Source organism: Heteronotia binoei, chromosome 4 (assembly GCF_032191835.1).
Source record: "Heteronotia binoei isolate CCM8104 ecotype False Entrance Well chromosome 4, APGP_CSIRO_Hbin_v1, whole genome shotgun sequence".
In the NCBI taxonomy this organism is placed as follows: domain Eukaryota; kingdom Metazoa; phylum Chordata; class Lepidosauria; order Squamata; family Gekkonidae; genus Heteronotia; species Heteronotia binoei.
The window spans coordinates 132,404,153-132,424,383 of NC_083226.1; the positions used below are offsets into that span (position 1 = coordinate 132,404,153).

The 20,231-nt window shown below is 41.2% G+C and overlaps 1 protein-coding gene across 2 annotated transcripts in view; it reads left to right on the plus strand.

The window, feature by feature from the left end:
- The window catches only part of OCLN (occludin), a 49,606-nt gene that overhangs the window by 16,425 nt on the left and 12,950 nt on the right, over positions 1 to 20,231 (plus strand). For both annotated transcript variants that reach the window (XM_060235777.1, XM_060235775.1), the window contains one exon: positions 524 to 682. In XM_060235777.1, coding sequence (XP_060091760.1) covers positions 524 to 682 — 159 coding nt within the window. The remainder of the gene's footprint in view (positions 1 to 523; positions 683 to 20,231) is intronic.

Here is a 20,231-nt window from a genome sequence, read left to right on the forward strand (position 1 = left end):
CTAGGGTACCTTATTTTCTGAAGCCCTTTAGTTCAGTAATTGCCATTTGACACTGGAAGTTAAAAAATGATCATTTAATTATTGGGAGAACAACTCACTCTTAGCCTTTAATGTGTTATCTCTCTAAGCCTTGCTAAAGCTTGTTCTCTTGAAACTCAAACTGACAAACTTTGAGATGACTTGAGGAAAATTGTCTATATTGGAGAAATTTCTACCTGCACTGAAATGCTGGTTGAAGCCTACAGCACTTTGTATTTGCAAATCTGAGAACATAAAAATAAAGCCTAGTGGCCCCTTAATCCTTTCAAAAATCCTATGAAGCATTATTAGTGAGAACTGCATCTAGGAGACATCAGCCAAAGCCACTGTGACTGACATAAAGTCTCAGTTGTGATCCCTCAGATCCATTCCCTGGCTCCTCCTATGCTTTTGGTATGAGAGGAATGGGCCTGTTTAAGAATATTTTTGGGGACTCTGGTAAATTTAAAATTGAATAAAACATCAGTATTTGTCCCTTTCCTAGGCTATTGCTATTGTCTTAGGGTTCCTGATTGTCGTAGCTTTTATCATCATAATACTCTTTGCGGTAAAGACACGGAATAAGATGAATCGCCATGGTAAAATGAATATCCTGTGGGATAATACAAAAGATTATGAAGAAGCTCCCAATGTAGAAGAATGGGTGAGTTAACTTGTTTTTGGAACTTTCATCTTACATTGTAGTGTATTAATTTATAGTTTTGTACAAAGCTGGACTCACTCTTCTGCTTTGATATTGTGGAAGTTTAGTATTTGTTAAACCACTTGCTTAGTGCTTTTTGTCAATGTAGTTTAGTTTAGTATTTGTTAAACCATTTGCTTAGTGCTTTTTGTCAATGTAGCTGTTGTAGAGTTAATTGATGCTAAGAGGCCAGGGCAGGTGTACTTTTTCTAGCCTGTAGTCCACCATGCTTTTGTTAAGTAGGTTGTCATAGATGAGTGGGATCGAGCAAAATTTCAGTTTGTGGTGAAAGTGAGCAAGCAAGATCAGTAGTTTACAATGAGCATAGTAGAATTTGGGCAGAGAGAGAGCTCTAGTTGTAGGCAGAGTAGCTGAGTGAATTGCCCCTTGGCTTATATTGCTGTTTATGAAACCTAAATGTTTTTGGGAAGTTTTTTAGTTTTTACATCCCATTATTAAGTATTCTCTTTTGAGGCAACTGTGCTAGTGTAAAAATTTACAAATCTTGCCCTCGAGTTAAAGAACAAAACAAAACTGCCCACCTTATTTAAGATGGAGATACTTGTTTAACTTACTAACTTCAGGGTCTGTTTTTGTGACCTGATGTATTGCTATGTTTTTGAGTGTATAATTCAATGTGGGCTGGGTTTTTAAATGATTATCATGTGATGTTGGCTGTTTTGACTTTTATCCGATGGCTTGGCATAAAGAGGCTCTGACTACTTCATACAGTGCTTTAAAAGATATGAGGTAAATGTTTCGGTGAGACAGTTTCGGGGCGTGTTCATTACTAGCTAATGAAATTGTTTACTCATGTTTCATTCACGTAGGAAAGGAGCAAGTCAGGAACTCTTGTTAAAAAAACAATCCTGGTGAATAAATGATATCAGTGGTTCTTTGTTTGGTTATGCCTCAGTAACTATCTTCAAGTATGCAGTTGGTGTAGAAACTTGTGTAACTTTTGATACTTAAACTGGCTTTATGTGAGGAAATGCATTTGTTAATACTTTGGGAGACGTGTCTGCTGTTTGCATTAGAAAGAGTTGGTAATTTTCTGTCTGATCTGTGTTTTTCTCATTCTATTTTAAAATACTTTGAAATGTACCCAGAGCAAACCCACCACAACTTATGAAGAGAAACCCATACGCAGGCCTAAGGTAGCCAATTTATAGAGTACATGCCACTCTCAGCTTGTTGCAACTTGTGACTGTGGCTGACTAAAGTAGTTTTTGAGGATCAAGCAGAGGGCAGGTGCTGGATTTATGTATCCTTTTGAGTGTCCTTGAAACTGCCTGGCTCAGCCATGACTACAGACAGTAACAAAGCTGTTATTGCTGAATATTATATTGGGTAGTAGGCCAGGATGAGTAGATGAAGGCTACTACAGGGTTCACAGAGTACACTTAAGATTGTTACTTGCCACCACCATGGTTTGTGTCTGAACAAAAAAAGGTGTGAACAAAAAAAGAAATGGTGTTTGTTGTCATGACAAGTTTTGATTCAACCCTTTAGCCTGCAAAGCTTGACTAAATACTTCTTTGACTTTGTCAGGCTTCAATTTCCCATACTGTCTGAATGGGATTAAATCAATGAGAAGTTTGGCTTGTGCAGAAGAAATAAACTCCTGTTCACCAAGATGTCTGCATTCTGATACTCTGTTTACTATAGGAAAGGGAGGTAAAAGAGCATGTGGTTCACACAAGCACAGCAGCAAACCACGTTCATGCGCAGAGTTGGAATCTAATTGCAGCTTGTGATGTATGAATGCAGCCTTGGAAGAAATATTGGGTGTGCTTTTTAAAAAGTGTGTATACTTTGCCCCCCCCAAGTCGGAATAAAGAGACGGACACAATTATATTGGTGAAACTATGGGCCACTGTATTGAATAACACTGCAACGGCAAGGGCAACCGAACTGCGGCCAGGTCAGGGGTCTTCTCAGACCGCTCCCCTGCCTTTTTCAGCGGGCGAGAGACCCGGCCCCTCGGCCGGAGCTGTGTGTCACAGCTCCCGTCAGGCAGGCCCAGCAGGGAGGCTCGCACCAGAGGGCCCAGACACCAGACGCGAGTCTCAGCGAAAGGCACCCATCCAATCGAGTCTCCAGGACAGTCTGCATTCACACACCTCGGGCCGCACCCAAAGGTTGATCCTGCCAGACCTCTAACTCCCCAAACGGGGGAGGCTAACCGGTCCTCCCCAGGCCGCATGGTGCCATAAACCCTGTAAAACCTGCCACAACTAAGGCCAAGTCTCTACTTAGGGCTTAGCACCCACCAAAAGGCCCAAAGCCAACACAAGCCCTTACCGCAAATCCCTCAGGAAAAGCATATTACCCTTTTCTGAGAGATGTACCCCCATCCCCTCTGTAGAGGTCAGGACATTCCTTAGAAATATCCGGATGGGGCAAATAGTGGCCCAAACCATCCTCCAAAACCTTCCGAATCTCCTTATTCGCTCTGTAACGAGCCCTTTCTAACCCAGCTGGATTCCAAGCACTGCGCCACACCAAGTGCGGAATCATGGCCGACCAAACTATAATGGTACCAGGCCATCTGTTCCTTATGTACTTGAAATCATCTCGGGCCTGCAAGATCAAAGCCTTGCCTTTAATCAGCCCGAGATCATTCCCTCCCAGGTGAACAATTAATACCTGCGGAGGAGGGCCCACACACCTGTGAAACAAAAGGGGAAGCAAGCCAGGCCACTGAAGACCCCGACGCCCCCTCCATTCTATTGTAACATGTTTGCTGAGCCCCAACTGAGAGCCAACAGCAGTTCTCCGAGCTTGATGCGCCGCCCAAAACACATAACTGTGCCCGCAGATGAGAACTCTGCTCCTCCGGCCAGGAACAACAGCATCTAAAAAGAAAAACAGACAAGTTATAAAACCCAAACCTTAAACTACCCCAGCTCCTAATCACAAACTATTAGCGGAGCAAAGGGCGAATATAACCTTTGTAAGCCTGAGACCGCCAACGGCCCAGGCGCTGAATGGACGAAGTAGGATAACCCAAGGCACCAGCCGTAGAGGCCGCGCAGATTCTAAAGGAATGGGTACCAAACCTCACTCCAGACAACCCTAACAAGGCTAAAGCCCTGGACGTCACGGCCCAAAATTGATGTTTTGTCAGAGGACTACCTCCAGAATGACAAAACAACAACCCTTCGCAGCCTCCCCGCACAGCCAAATATTCAGCCAATGCGGTAACTGGGCAAAGCTCCACTTCAAAACACGGACCCAACTCCAGCACAGTCCCCATGCCCGCTTGATCCGTCTTGGATCGCCGGATAGTAAGAACCGCCTTACCCCCAGACAACCTAATATCTCTCAGTAACAACGCCCTACCTGAAACATCGCTCTTGGAGCTTGCCACCAATTCACTAACCCTCAGCACCCCAAAAAAGGCCACCAAAGAGGCTGCGTGAAATAAAACTGCCTCAAAATGAGACGCACAAACTGCGCTCCAAACCCCCTTCAAACCCCAAAGAATCACAGGAGACATAGGGGTCCTAGTATCAGGCTTAGGCCCAACCTCCCTGGACCACCCTTCCAGCATCTTTCGAATACGAAAATCTGCTGTTTCCTCCTTATACCCTAAGGCTTTGCTAGCGAAGGCCAGCGCAGACATGCGTCCCCTGATTGATCGCACGGCCAGTCCCTTACCTTTCAAGTAAACACAATAATGGAGCAACTGCTCCACTGGGAGGGGCCAAAAAATGCGATACCCTACCTCAGCCCTAAAGTCTTCAAACTGCCATATAGCACGTTCGTAAGACTTCCTGGTGCTAGGTGCAATGGCTAGGCCTATCGCTCTGCAGGCCTCGGCTCTCCAATCAGCCATAGCTCCTGGAGCATTGCCGCTGCTTCCAAATCGGCATCTGGGGCCAGCTGATGAAACCTCTCCATCTGTTTACAAGAGAGAGTGTCAGCCACCCCGTTATTCACCCCAGGAACATGCTTGGCTAAAAACAAAATGTTAAGCCGCAGGCAACGCAGAGTGAAGGCCCTCACCAACCTCATAACCTGCTGCGATTTGGATGAAGGGGAATTAATAACATGAACAACATGAAGACGACAGGAGCAGAAGCCCCGCCCCCCAGATGCGCCGAAAGCGCGCCGAAAAGTCCGCTCTCCCTCCGGGGGGCAAAATCTCCCCGGCAGTCACGCCGCAATGCCGGAGGCTCCGTTCTGGGGGTTTTTTTTGTTAGACTTTCTTTTCCTATTGTGCTATGATGTCCTGTGTATTTAAGGAAGCATTCACACATGTTTAGCACTGAATAGGCATCATGAATTTCTAGCACAAAATTATGATTTTTTTCCTTATCTTCTGTGTAATTCTTTAGTCATTGTGTGGTATTAAAATATGGCATTGTGTTGATGGCTTTTGCCAAGGCACAAATTGAACTGGATCATTGACAGGAAACAGGGATTATTGACTTTGTATGCCCCTCTGCAGTCATAAATCCAGTCTCTAATTTGCTTCCATTTCCAATATTGTATCTGACAAATTCCTGCTTCTTAAATAAAATTGGGAGTAAAAAGTAATTCATAGGTTTATACGCACACACAGAGAGGTATTTGAAGCAACTGTTGATATTAAAATACCTTAATTTGCTTTTAGCGTCTGGTGACTTAATTAGTGTGGTAGCACAATATATTTTCCTTAGCCCTAAGTATTTACCATTTATTTTTGCCTACAGCGAAGCTCTTCTGTATGTCTCATGGGATGCCAGACCTGTGTGAATTAGCCTATAATTTTTTCATTGCTTTAGGAAGTGCCCTCAGTCTTAACTATTCAGTATAGTTTGGCAAGTAGGTTTTAAACCAGATGTACAAATGAAGTATCCACAACATTCAGAACTTCCATAACTTGTATCTCCAGTTTGCTGAGATGTACTGAATTCTGTACATGTACTTATGGGCATTTCACACATGAACCGACCTAAATTTTCCCACCAAATTTGAATCTGCAGCCATTTGTTACCTCCTGACATATTTGTGGCTTTAATGGTGTTCAACTGCTTTAAAAAAAAAAACAGTCTTACATAAATGCAAACCAGCAATTTGTAGTTCTGTATGCTCTGGCTTTATTTAAGCAGCATTTGCATGTAGTTTCACATTATCCAGAGAGCTAGAGGAGAGCTGCCACAGCCTTTATGGTTATTTGTTCCAGACCAATGTTTGCCATCATACTGATGTGCCCTTATTTGTTGCTCCTTTTCTTCCTTCCGTTAAAAAGTTAGGTGACTTGAATCAAAGCAACCAAACTTATAGTATCAGACTAAAGTTGCGAATAACCTCACCACTCAAAAAATAACATGAGATAACAGTCACACAAGCATTAGAAATAGATGAACAAGGGGCAAGAGGAATTTATTCCTCCTTCTATTCTCAGAGAATAATCAAATGCCAGCAATCCAAGAATCCTGCTGTCAGGCAAATTTCACATTTTGTGGATGTTTGTTTATTTTATTTATCATTTAGTTGCTTCTACGTACCTTTCTCCCCAGTGGGGAGCCAAAATGGCCTACATTGTTCTCCTCTTATCCATTTTATCCTCACAATAGCTATATGTTTAGGATGAATTGTATGTGACACCCCAAGGTCGCTGAGCAAAGCTTCCAAGGCACAGTGGGGGTTTGAACCTGGGTTCCAAGATCCTAGCCAACCCACATTCTAACCACTACATGCAAGCACATGGTAAAGTCATGCAAGTCCCTGCTATAGGGGAAAATCTACTGCTTTTCTAGCTTAAATGAATTTGTAGAATAAGTCCAGTGTTTTTAGGTGAGCTACAGCTGTCAGTGCTTAAAGTGAGTAAGAATGATGGAAGGGAGCAAGAGAAATAAGTGACTGCGGAGAGGCTGATAGGAATATAATTTCTGGGGACACAAGCTAATACTGTGCTTTACTTAATGTAGTTAACAAATTGGAATCTGTAAAATTATAACAAAGTAGTTGTGTTGAAAAAATTAAGATAAAAGTTGTAGCCCAAGGGTAACACCTCACTTTGGGGACAGTGGAATTGCATCCCAACTGTTCCCTGCAGTCTTTAAAATCTGTCACTAACACAGATGGCTAAGTTGCTAGAATAAGAAAAAATGGAGGTGTTCAGCACTCTTGCATTCAATTTTGTAAAAATTCATATTCTTCATTAGTTCTTGAAGAATGGGCAGGCATCCTCCTTTAGTCCAGTTAAGTCCAGTTAATAATGCAAGCTGATGGGGACTTCCAGGGGAGGAAAATGCCGAGCTGAGCTGCTTCTTATAACGGGAGTAGGCTGGAACTTCTGTTTGGGGTAGTGGAAGGCAAATTAATGCCTACTGCCTACTTTTCTCAGTTAGAGATTAGTCCAAGATATGCACAGGAAACTTTGAGGAGATTTACCTTCGCTAAAAGAAAGTCCCGGAGGGGGGGCTCCTTTGAGGGGTCTCCGGAGAAGAGTTACATTTTCATCATCTGCAGAAGTTCTCAGAGTCATTTATTTGACATAAGCTCCACAGAATCCTAACCTTCTTGGACTTTGTTAAACATCTAAACCTACACAAGACCGGTGTGGATCTGGATAATTGGCAGAAAAGGTACAGATTACTGTCTTTCATTCCAGGACTATTTACAGTTAAACAGAATAAATTCAGAAGGTGGGAAATGGAAATCTAGACAGCTTGGAAGAAGAAGGGAGGAAGAAGTGAAATTTGGACTTTGTAAATTTAAAGGACAGTGCTAAAAAGTGAAAAGGAATTTATTGTTTGGTCTACTTGCGGTGTTGAAAAAAGAGCACCATCGTCACAGACCTGCAGCATATACAATCAACACAGGAAGTACGTCAAGCATCATGAGATCTCTTTACCAGTTAAAATGAGATTTGGTGGCAAGTAAAGCAGGAAGTAGCAGATGAAAAGCCTACTCTAGGACTATAATACCATTGAGAAACATCAGTGGCCATTGCTTGGAGGTCAAAATTAAAATAATGTTTTTAAAGTGTTCGGGACATTAAAAATTGTTGGAATTAATTGAGATGATGACAAGAAGATAAATACTATTGGACATATTGTTTGTCATGGATTTTAGAGGCCTTTAAAAGAAAAAAGGAAAAAAGTTGCAGAGAGAAACAAAAAGTTGCGACCGCCATTTTGAAGGATTTAAAAATTTTAAAAATTAATATCTCGGCCTGGGAAGCTCTGAGGACGGCGAAATTAGGCTTGTTATAAAAAGCAAGCTCTAATCTTTTGTATCTGATAGTTAAATTTGAAATTGGTGAGATCAAAATTTTCGGTGTTTTTAAATGTCAGAACACAAGCAAACCCATACAAAGGCTACTTCATTGGAGAAGATGCAGGATCAATTAGAGGCAATGGAGGCCAGAATGATGAAAGGCATGAGAGAGATGATAACTGCATCAAAAAAAGAAATTATAGAAGAGATTAAAAAAGATATGGAAGATCTCAGAAAGGAAACAGAGGAAACATCTAAGAAAGTGCAGGAGGTTGAAGGGAGAATGAAAGTACATGATTCCACCTTGTTGAAAATGCAAGAAAAAGTGACAATCCATGACTGCAAATTGATGGAGACTCAGATACGTCTGAGAGGAGTACCTGAAAAGGAAGATGGTGACTTGAAAGAATTTATAATAATAATAATTGCAGAATTTTTAGAGGAAGATCCTGAAGAGACTAAAAATATGTATGACTATATGTATAGAGTGAACACACTCTATGCCAAGAAAAATTTACCAAGAGATGTTGTCATAAGATGCATGACAAAAGAAATGGCGGGAAAGATCATGAATAAAAATTTTGAAAGGACATTGATAGTGGGAGGCATCAGAGTAAGAATTATGAAGGAGTTGCCAAGGCAAGTGATAAATGATAGAAGAACATATAAAACTGACAAAAAAATTACGGGACAATGAAATGAGGTTTAGGTGGATAATACCTGAAGGTTTGAGCTTTGAACTTCAGGGGAAAAGAATCACAATTACAAATGCACAGGAACTGCATAGATTTTATGAAGAACATAAAGAATTTGCACCATGATGGATTACAAATTATTGTCTTGTAATGTAAATGGACTAAATTCAGCACAAAAAAGGGCAATGTTTCATTGGATTAAGAAGCAAAATTGTAATATAGTTTGTTTACAAGAAGTGCATATTAAACAAAAGGATTACAAATTTTTATGGATAAACAGTTGGGGGTAGAATTTTTTTCATTGGCTGAACAGAAGAAAAGGGGAGTGATTTTTTTATATTAAACAAGAATTGGAGCCAAAATTAGTGTTTAAAGATAGAGATGGAAGATTTGTAGCAGTAGAAATAATATTAAATGCAAAAAACCCGTTGTTATTGGGACTGTATGCGCCTAATGGTGCAAAGGATGCTTTTAAAAAAGACATTATACAACAATTTGATGAACTGATTTATGACCAAGTTTTGATAATGGGAGACTTTAATGGAACAATTAAGAACTCTCTGGATAGGTCTGGGGAAAAAAATAGTAACAAAGGAAAATTGCCAAAGTCTTTTTTTGAATTGGTCAAACAAGAATATTTGGAGGACATATGGAAGAAATTTAACCCTGAAGTGCGGGACTATACCTTTTTTTCAGCAAGACATAAAACTTTTTCCAGAATTGACATGTTGTGGGGCACTAAAGATTTAGGTCTTAAAACAAGGAAAATAGAGATATTACCCAATAATGTGGATTACAAAATTGTCTTAAGAAGTTGAGAAGATGGAGATTGAATGAAGATTTACTACAGAATAAAGAAATAGTGACATACCTAGAAAATGTTTCAAATGAATGACAAAGAGGATATAGAATTTCAGACGGTCTGGGATGCCTATAAAGCAGTAATGAGAGGAATATTGATTACCTTGAATAATAAGGATAAGAGAGCAAAAGAAAAACAGTTGTTGGACATTCAAAATGAAATAAAGAAAAAAGAAGGGGAGTTGTTAAAAAGGCCAGGGAAAAAGAAAATTATAAGAGAAATTATATTATTACAAACGCAAATTAGACATTTGTTAAATAAAGAAATTGGAATGGAATTTGAAGAGACTGCAGCAGAAATCTTTTGAGAGAGCAAATAAACCTAGAAAGTATTCGGCTTGGCAATTGAAGAAAAAGAGAGAAAATAAAATTATTAATAAAATTGTGGTAGACGGAAGAGAGGTGGTTAGCCAAGTATTTTTTAAGTATTATGCCAAGTTGTTTAAAGGTGTCAAAATAAAGAAAGAAAAGATGGATGAGTATCTACAAAAGATAAAAATAGAACCCTTAACAGAAAATATGCGAAAAGTTTTGAATGATCCAATTGAAAAAATAGAAATTGAAGCTGCAATTAATGCAATGAAAAATGGAAAGGCACCTGGGCCAGATGGATATACAGCTAAATATTTTAAAACCTTTAAAGATGAGTTAACACCGAAATTGCAGAAGTTGATTAACATGATAAGAATAAAAGGGAAAATACCAAACACATGGAAGGAAGCTGTTATTTCGTTGATACCAAAGGAAGATAGAGAATGTAAAAAATTACAGACCAATTTTGCTATTAAATAATGACTATAAAATATATACAAGAATCTTGGCAGAACGGCTTAAACAACATTTGATAAATTTTATAAAGGAAGATTAAGCGGGGTTTCTTCCCAAAAGGCAAATAAGAGACAATATCAGAACTTTTGTAAATATTATAGAAGATTATGAAAGACATCCAGAAAAGGAAGTAGCGTTATTCTTTGCGGATGCAGAGAAAGCATTTGACAATTTAAACTGGGACTTTATGTTTGCAGTAATGGAGAAAATGGAGTTGGGAGAAAGCTTTATAAGAATGATAAAAGCAATATATACTGAACAACATGCAAGGCTATGTATAAATGCAGACCTCACAGAAGATATGATAATTAGCAAAGGTACAAGACAAGGTTGTCCGCTTTCCCCATTGTTGTTTATAATGACTTTTGAAATATTACTGATGCAGATACAAGAAGATAAAGAAATAGAAGGATTAAAAATAAAAGGATTTACTTACAAATATAGAGCATTTGCAGATTATATAATGTTTATAAATGAAATACAAGTCACACCTTTGTTAGCCAAAATACAAGAATATGGGGAGTTGGCGGGACTTTGTATTAATAAAGAAAAATCAAAATTTCTATGTAAAAATATGCAAATAAATAAGCAACAAGAATTACAGAGACTAACGGGCTGTGAAGTCAACTCCAAGGTAAAATATTTGGGTGTGGAGATAACAATTAAGAATATTGATCTATTTAAAAATAATTATGAGAAGCTATGGCATAAATTGGATGAAGATATTTTAAAATGGAACAAACTTAATTTGTCATTGCTGGGTAGAATAGCTGCAATTAAAATGAATATTCTACCAAGAATAATGTATTTGTTTCAAACTATTCCCATTGTGAAAAATAGTAAGCAATTTGATAAATGGCGAAGGAAAATTTCAGAATTTGTGTGGGCTGGGAAGAAACCAAGGATCAAAATGAAAATTTTGACAGATGCAAAAGAGAGAGGGGGATTTCAACTACCGAATTTAAAATTACGTCAGGAAGCAGTTTGTTTAGTGTGGATAAAAGAATGGATAACACTGTTAAACAAAAAACTCTTAGTGCTGGAAGGTCACGGAAATAAATTTGGCTGGCACGCGTATTTGTATTATGGAAAAAAGAAGATGGACAGTTTTTTCTCACCATTATATAAGAAATAATTTGCTAAATACATGGATGAAATACAAGAAATATGGGGATGAGAGAAAACTGTTATGGATAGTGCCCGCTGAAGTAATAAAAATAACGGCTGAGATAGGTGAAGAAAAGTGGTTGTCATATAATCAATTATTAAAAGTACAAAGTGGCAAAATAGAACTGAAAACTGCTGAAGAGTTGAATAATAAATGATTGGTTCCAAATGCAACAATAAAGAGTTTGGTGGATAATGATATCAAAATTGAAGGAATAAGAAAAGAACAAACAAATGAAAAAAGTTCTGCTTGGAGATAATGAAATTAATTTCAGAAATATATAAATTACTGTTAAAATGGTCTACGGAGGATGAAGTAGTGAAATCTCAAATGATTAAATGGGCAATTAATGTAAATAATGAAATACAGATGGAAACTTGGGAACACTTGTGGAAGAATTCTTTGAAGCTTTCGACGTGTCATAGTATTAAAGAGAACTGTTTCAAAATGATGTATAAATGGTATATGACTCCTAAAAATTGGCAAAGATGAACAATAAGATGCCAGATAGATGTTGGAAATGTAAAAAACATGAAGGTTCTTTCTACCATATGTGGTGGACTTGTGAAAGGGCAAAAAAGTATTGGCAGATGATTCAGCAAGAAATTTCTAAGATTTTGGGATATGAATTTAAGAAAGTTGCAGAGACTTTTCTGTTGGGATTACAAATGGAAAAATTTCCAAAAGAAAATAGAACTTGCTTTCAGCCGCTAGGACATTATATGCGCAGTTGTGGAAGCAAGAAAAAATACCAGAGAAATGGGATTGAATTATAAAAGTTATGACATGGAGTGAAATGGACAATTAACAAGAATATTAAGAGACCATGATTTAGAAGTTTTTAAGACGGAGTGGAAAAAGTTTAGAAGATATGTAGAAAAAGAGTGGAAAATAAAAGGACATTGGACAATTTTTGATAATGATTAAGTTTTAGAAAGAAGAAGAATATAAGTTTTTGTTTTAATAGTTAAGGGTACCTTTAAATATTAGCATTTTAAGTAAATAACACCGGCGGGGGTCATGTAACAGGGGGAGGGCTGGGTAGAAAGTAATATATGGGATAGATAAAATAAGTTATTAAGATGTAAGAAATAGATTTATTACCATATGTTACCAATAAAATTGTTTTAACCGACAATGTTTTAACCGACAATACTAAAAATAAGTTATTAAGATGTAAGAAATAGATTTATTACCATATGTTACCAATAAAATTGTTTTAACCGACAATAATGATGGGTAAAAGATTCATACAGACAAAAGAAAGTACTTCATACAATATACTATTAACTCTATCACAAGATGGTGTCTAACTTAGGTTGCTTTTAATGTACAAGTTCATGGACTATACTAGTTGATGGTGACGATGACAACAGGGACACAGAGCCCGAAGCCGCCTCTTGCTTGTAAGTTTTCTGGGATGTCTTGTTGGCCATTTTGGGATGCTGGACTGAATTAACCTTTAGTCTGATCCTGAAGGGCTGCTGTTATAACTCTTACATAATCTTGGCTCCTTATCTCAATTGTTAGAGCATCTTGATGGGGCTGCGCCAGTTCCATCAGTTCCATCAGTGGATCAGGGCTTTTTTGTAGAAAAAAACCCCAGCAGGAACGCATTTGTATATTAGGCCACACCACCTGCTGCCAAGCCAGCCAGAACTGAGTTCCTGTGCATTCCTGCTTTAAAAAGCCCTGCTGTGGATGATTTGGAGAATCCTAGTGTACCCATATGTTCATAGAATGGTGTTATTGTCCTTGGGAACTGAAGAGAAGTGATGTATGGCTGTGAGAGTTGGACCATAAGGAATACTGAGCACAGAAGAATAGATGCTTTTGAGTTATGGTGCTGGAGAAGACTCATGAGAGTCTCTTGGACTGCAAGAAGATAAACTCAATCAGTCCTAAGGGAAATCAACCCAGACTGTTCCCTGGAAGGTCAGATGCTGAAGCTGAAGTTCAAATACTTTGGCCACCAAATGAGAAGGGAGCACTCACTGGAGAAGACCCTGATGCTGGAAAAGACAGAGGTCAAAAGAAGAGGGGAACAGCAAAAGATGAGATGGCTGGACAGCATTACTGATATAACCAACATGAATTTGAGTGGACTTTGGAGGATGGTGGAAGACAGGAGGGCCTGACGTGACTTGATCCATGGGGTCACAAAGAGTCGGACTCGACTGTGTGACTGAACAACAACAAAACTGAAGAGTGGAGGGAATAGGTGGTATGTTGGCCCTTCCCACTGAGAGTATAAAATAGTGGAGGAAACTGACAAGCTGGCTTAATTATTTTTGATGTATACCTCAGCCTTTCCTTATGTCATATTGGTGTGCCTTTTGTTTGAGAATGGCTCTTCTTACATCTTAAGGATTAGTATGAATGTCCCACACCCATTCTGAGTGAACTGATTTCTGTTATGAATTAGCCTTTTTTGTAAGACTCCCTCTCCACAATATAAGTAAATCAGCCTGATGGTTTTATTCCCCAGTGCTATGTGTGTGCCATCAAGCCACTTTCCACTTATGGTGACTCAATGAATTAATGACCCCCAAATTTCCATCATTAACAGGTTTTGAGTCAACCCATATCATGTTGTGTCTTCCTCTTTTGTCACTGCCTTCATCATTTTTATCATTACTGTCTTTTCCAGTGACTCTTGTCTTTTCATAATGTGACCAAAGTATGATAGCCTCAGTCAATCGATCGATTGATTGATAGCCTCAGTTTAATTATTTTGGCTTCTATGGAGAGTTCAGACTTGATTTGATCTAGAATCCACTTATTTGTCTTTTGGTGGTATCTGAAAAACTCTCCTCCAACACCACATTTCAAATGAATCAACTTTCTTCCTATCAGCTTTCTTCATTGTTCAGCGGTTTCAGACCCACAGTGTAATGGGGAATACTGTGGTATAAATTATCTTAATCTTGGTTGCCAGTGACATGTGCCAGTGACATGTCCTTAAGGATCTTTTTTAGCTCCTTCATGGTTGCCCTTCCCAGTTTCTTGTTCTGATTTCTTTATTGCTGTCTCCCTTTTGGTTGAGATTGAGCCAAGGAATAGAAAATCTTTTAACAATTTTAATTTCTTCATTAGTCTTAAAGTAATTCCTCAGTAATCATTCCTTGATAGCTAATACAGTGAATTTATCACAAAAGCTTATGCTGGAATCAATTTAGGTGGAGTAGTCATGTTGATCTGAAGCAGCAGAACAGAGTTTGAGTCCAATGGCACCCTTAAGACTAACGAAGTTTTATTCTGTGTATAAGCTTTCATGTGCCTGCCCGTTTGTTCAGTTACACTGAAACAGATATCACCAACCATTACATATAGGTAGAGGGTGGAGAGAGTGTTGCCGGAATAAAAGGTCAGTCTTGAAGGTGCAGCTGGGTTCCTGTTTTATTTCGCTACCACAGACTAGCACAGTTACCCCTCTGGAATTATTCAAATGCTGAAGGCCTAAATGTAAAATGTTTTCTTGCAGTATTAGTTTCTGTTGTTGTGTAATGGGAATCTACATTGACAAGTTGCGCAAAGATTATGAAGAGATGTAGGCTATCAGCAACTCCATATCTAGCATCTGCAGATGTTTAAGAAGAAGTTTAAGACACACTTGTGCCACAAAGAGTAAACAGTGAAAAGAGGGTTTTTAAAAAAAAAACCCAAACCCCTTAACCTTTGTCCCCCTTGGAAGCTACTTCTAGAAATAATAATGTAAAGCTTGAAAAACCAGTTGAGCTACTCTGTTTTTCTATCTGAGAAATTTTAAGAGGAAAAGACGCAGAAATGAAGTCTAAGCTAGAATCCACATCTCTGAAGATTAGGAGTGATCTACAAATAAAGCAATCCTTCATTATGATAGTTACATGAAATTATTGGATTCCTGATATGGTCCTTCATATATATATATATATATATATATATATATATATATAGAGTTTACAAAATGTTATCATGCTGCAGGTATGTTTACAGTATTTTCAAGGAGCATATTCATACTGGCAGGCTACTGGCTCTACTAGGGAAGGGTTTGTTACATATATTAGCTTAGAGTAGGTGCCCCATTCTCATTGTGCTTGCGGACTCGTGGAATTTTGAGAGAAGGTAGTGAGCGCTACCATAGAAATGTGAAGCTATCACAAAGTGGCTACCTTCATGGGTATATGTTCTCTGCAAACCATTACAGACTACAACATAAGTACATAAGAGAAGTCATGTTGGATCAGGCCAGTGGCCTATCCAGTCCAACACTCTGTGTCACACAGTGGCTACAAAAACCAAGTGCCATCAGGAGGTCCACCAGTGGGGCCAGGACACTAGAAGTTCTCCCACTGTGCCCCCCCAAGCACCAAGAATACAGAGCATCACTGTCCCAGACAGAGTTCCATCAATACCCTGTGGCTAATAGCCATTGATGAACCTCTGCCCCATATGTTTATCCAGTCCCCTCTTGAAGCTGTCTATGCTTGTAGCTGCTGCCACTTTCTGTGACAATGAATTCCATTTGTTAATTACCCTTAGAGTGAAGAAGTACTTCCTTTTATCCATTCTAACCTGACTGCTCAGCAATTTCTTTGAGTGTCCATGAGTTCTTGAATGGTACACCTTTTGTTATTTTGAGGTTTCCACTGGTTTCCACCTCTTGTGCCAGTGAATTCCATATGTTAATCACCCTTTGAATGAAGAAGTACTTTCTTTTATCTATTCTAATCTGACTGCTCAGCAATTTCATTGAATGTCCACGAGTTCTCATATTGTGGGAAAGGGAGAAAAGTACCGTATTTTTCGGTCCATAAGGCGCTCCGGACCATAGGACGCACCTTCCTCCTGGGGGGCGATCCACTGCCTCCACCTCCGATCCCGGTGCTTCCCCTGCACCTGCCTGCCTGGCTCCAGCTCTGCTTCCAGCAAGCTCTGGGATCGCTCCACACTGCCCCCACCACAAACCCAGTGCTTCGCGAGCGCCGGCTGCGGAGGGGACAGCGTGCTTCCTCCGTGCCTATCTGCCTGGCTCCAGCTCTGACGCTTACAGCAAGCGCCAGGATCACTCCCTCTGCCCTCCGATCCCGGCGCTTGCTTTAAGCTTCAGAGCTGGAGCCAGGCAGACAGGCACGGAGGAAGCACACTGCCCCCTCCGCAGCCGGCTCTCGCGAAGGGCTGGGTTTGCGGAGGGGGCGGGTGCTTCCTCTGTGCCTGTCTGCCTGGCTCCAGCTCTGATGCTTAAAGCAAGTGCCAGGATCAGAGGGCGGAGGGAGCGATCCTGGCGCTTGCTTTAAGCATCAGAGCTGGAGCCAGGCAGACAGGCACGGAGGAAGCACGCTGCCCCCTCTGCAGCTGGCGCTCGCGAAGCGCTGGGTTTGCGGTGGGGGCAGCGTGGAGCAATCCCAGCGCTTGCTGGAAGCAGAGCTGGAGCCAGGCAGGCGCAGGGGAAGCGCCGGGATCGGAGGCGGAGGCAGCGGATTGCCCCCCACCCCGGAGGAAGGTACGTCCTATCGTCCCTTCGCTCCATAAGACGCACACACTTCCCCCCCACTTTTTTTTTGGGGGGGGGTGCGTCTTATGGTCCAAAATACGGTACTTCTTTCTCTACTTTCTCTATCCCATGCATAATCTGGTAAACCTCTATAATGTCATCCCTCAGTCGACGTTTCTCCAAGCTAAAGAGCCCCAAGCGTTTTAACCTTTCTTTATAGGGAAAGTGTTCCAACCCTTTAATCATTCTAGTTGCCCTTTTCTGGACCTTTTCCAATGCTATAATATCTTTTTTGAAGTGTGGTGATCAGAATTGTACACAGTATTTCAAATGAGGTCACACCATCAATTTATACAGTGGCATTATGATACTGGCTGATTTGTTTTCAATTCCCTTCCTAATAATTCCCAGCATGGCCTTTTTTTATTGCAGTCACACACTGACTTGACATTTTCAGTGAGTTATGTACCACAACCCCAAGATCTCTCTCTTGGTCTGTCTCCGCTAGTTCACACCCCATCAACTTGTATTTATAGTTAGGATTTTTGGCCCCAATGTGCATTACTTTGCACTTGGCCATGTTAAACTTCATCTGCCATGTTGACGCCCCCTCGCCCAGCCTCGACAGATCGCTTTGTAAGTAAGTAAGTAAGTAAAATTTTATTTATATCCCGCCCTCCCCCGCCAAGCAGGCTCAGGGCGGCTAACAACAGCAAAATAACAATACATTTAACAAAACATTAAATTAACCCCAAACCGATTAATACATTAGTTAAAACAGTTACTAAGTCTAAAAACATTAAGTTAGATCTGACAGTACCGTTATTAATCGACGCTATGCCTGTCAGTTTGTGTAATGATGGCGGATCTCCAGACGGGACCATTTTGATGTTTCTTTGTGGACTTGGTCAGCCGTTCATGAATGCCTGTTTGAAAAGGGTGGTCTTGCAGGCCCTGCGGAACTGATCAAGGTTCCGAAGGGCCCGCACCTCCTCTGGGAGTTGATTCCACAAGGAAGGGGCCGCGGTAGAGAAGGCCCGTGCATAGGTAGTCCGAAGTTTAACTTCTTTTGGCCCAGGGGTGGTCAATCTGTTTTTACCTACTGACCTCAGTGCTCTCTGGGGCTCATACGGGGAGAGACGGTCCCTCAGGTAGGTCGGTCCTCGGCCATATAGGGCTTTAAAGGTAATCACCAGCACTTTGTACTGGACCCGGTATACAATCGGCAGCCAGTGCAGTTCGCGTAGCCCCGGCCGTATATGCTCCCATCTTGGGAGGCCAAGCAGCAGCCTGGCCGCCGCGTTCTGCACTAGCTGCAATCTCCGGGTCCGGCACAGAGGCAGCCCCATGTAGAGGGCGTTACAGTAGTCCAATCTTGAGGTGACCGTCGCATGGATCACCGTTGCTAGGTCCCGGCGCTCTAGGAAAGGGGCCAACTGCCTCGCCCGCTTCAGATGAAAAAATGCTGACTTGGCAGTGGCTGTTATCTGGGCCTCCATTGATAATGAAGGCTCCAGTAAAACACCCAAGCTCTTTACCCGCTGCGCCGCCTTCAGCGGCGCACCGTCAAAGGTCGGGAGAGAGATTTCCTTCCCCAGAGCGCCACGACCCACACAGAGAACCTCTGTCTTCGCTGGGTTCAGCTTCAGCCCACTCAGCCTAAGCCATGTTGCAACAGCCTGTAGGGCCTGATCCAGGCTCCCCGGGGCAGAGGCGGGCCGGCCGTCCATTAGCAGATAGAGCTGGGTGTCATCTGCATATTGATGGCAACCCAGCCCAAACCTCCGGACAATCTGGGCAAGAGGGCGCACATAGATGTTAAATAACATCGGGGAGAGAACTGCTCCCTGGGGCACCCCACAATCTAGTGTGCACCTCTGGGATCGTTCACCCCCAATTGCCACCCTTTGTCCCCGACCCATGAGGAAGGAGGAAAGCCATTGTAAGGCCAACCCCCTAACCCCTATGTCGGCGAGGTGGTGGATCAGCAGCCGATGGTCGACTGTATCAAATGCAGCCGACAGATCTAATAACATCAGCACTGCCACACCGCCTCGATCCAGTTGCCGTTGGAGGCCATCTACTAAGGCGACCAGAACCGTCTCCGTCCCGTGGCCTGGCCGAAACCCAGACTGGCATGGATCTAGGACAGAAGCGTCATCTAGAAACCTCTGTAGCTGCAACGCCACTGCCCTCTCGATAATTTTACCTAAGAATGGTAAATTAGACACCGGTCTAATTAGACACCGGCCTCACAATCCTCTCTTGTTCTCACCATCCTGAACAATTTAGTGTCATCCTCAAGCTTAGCCACTTCACTGCTTACTCCCAACTCCAAATCATTAATAAACAAGTTAAAAAGCACAGGACCCAGTACTGAGCCCTGTGGTACCCCACTGCTTACCACTCTCCACTACAAAAATTGCCCATTTATACTCACTCTCTGTTTCTTATCAATTAGCCAGTTTTTGATCCACAAGAGGACTTGTCCTTTGGAACTTTATCAAAAACTTTCTGGAAGTCAAGGTAAACAACATCTATTGGGTCCCCTTTGTCCTCATGTTTGTTCACCCCCTCAAAGAACTCTCATGCTGAGTTTTCCTCAACAACAAGCAGTCTTTTCATTCTCAGTTGGGGCCAAACTCTCCAATCTCCACACTCCAGAGAATAACTCCTAAAAGTCATCTATGTGGGCTCCAGAAAACACATTACTGGGTTCTATGATATCCAAGGGTGCTCCATTGAGGATTTCTGTCCTAAAGTATAGGTGCAATTGACTGCATAGAGGAAGGTCCGTGCATTGTCTTTCTGTTACTGTCTGTGACAGCGGTTTGACTGGCTCATTTGTGTTGCCCTTATCTTCCCCTGCCTGTAAATAGTCAGTCTGTAGCGCTAGGCATACAATCACCTGTTCAGTCAATTAATCTTTGCTAGGCATTGTTGTTGAAGATAACTGGGAAATGACAGCTGGCACAGAATACTTTCACCCTGTCCTGTTACCCAATTGCTTGTGGGTTCAGTTAAAGCTCTAAACAACTTGGGCCAAGCAGCTCCTACATATATCTTTCTAGATACATAAAATGAGGAAGCTCATCTCTATATCCCGTTTGCCCACTGTGGTTAGTGCAGATAGGTTTGTTGTGCAGTTGAGCCTGCCCTGTGGTATGCACTTCCCAGAGTGATTTGACTTGTTGTTTCACTGACTTTTTTGCTGAAAAACAAAACATGATGAAAACATTGTTTTGGGGGCATTTTTGTTGACTGATTTGG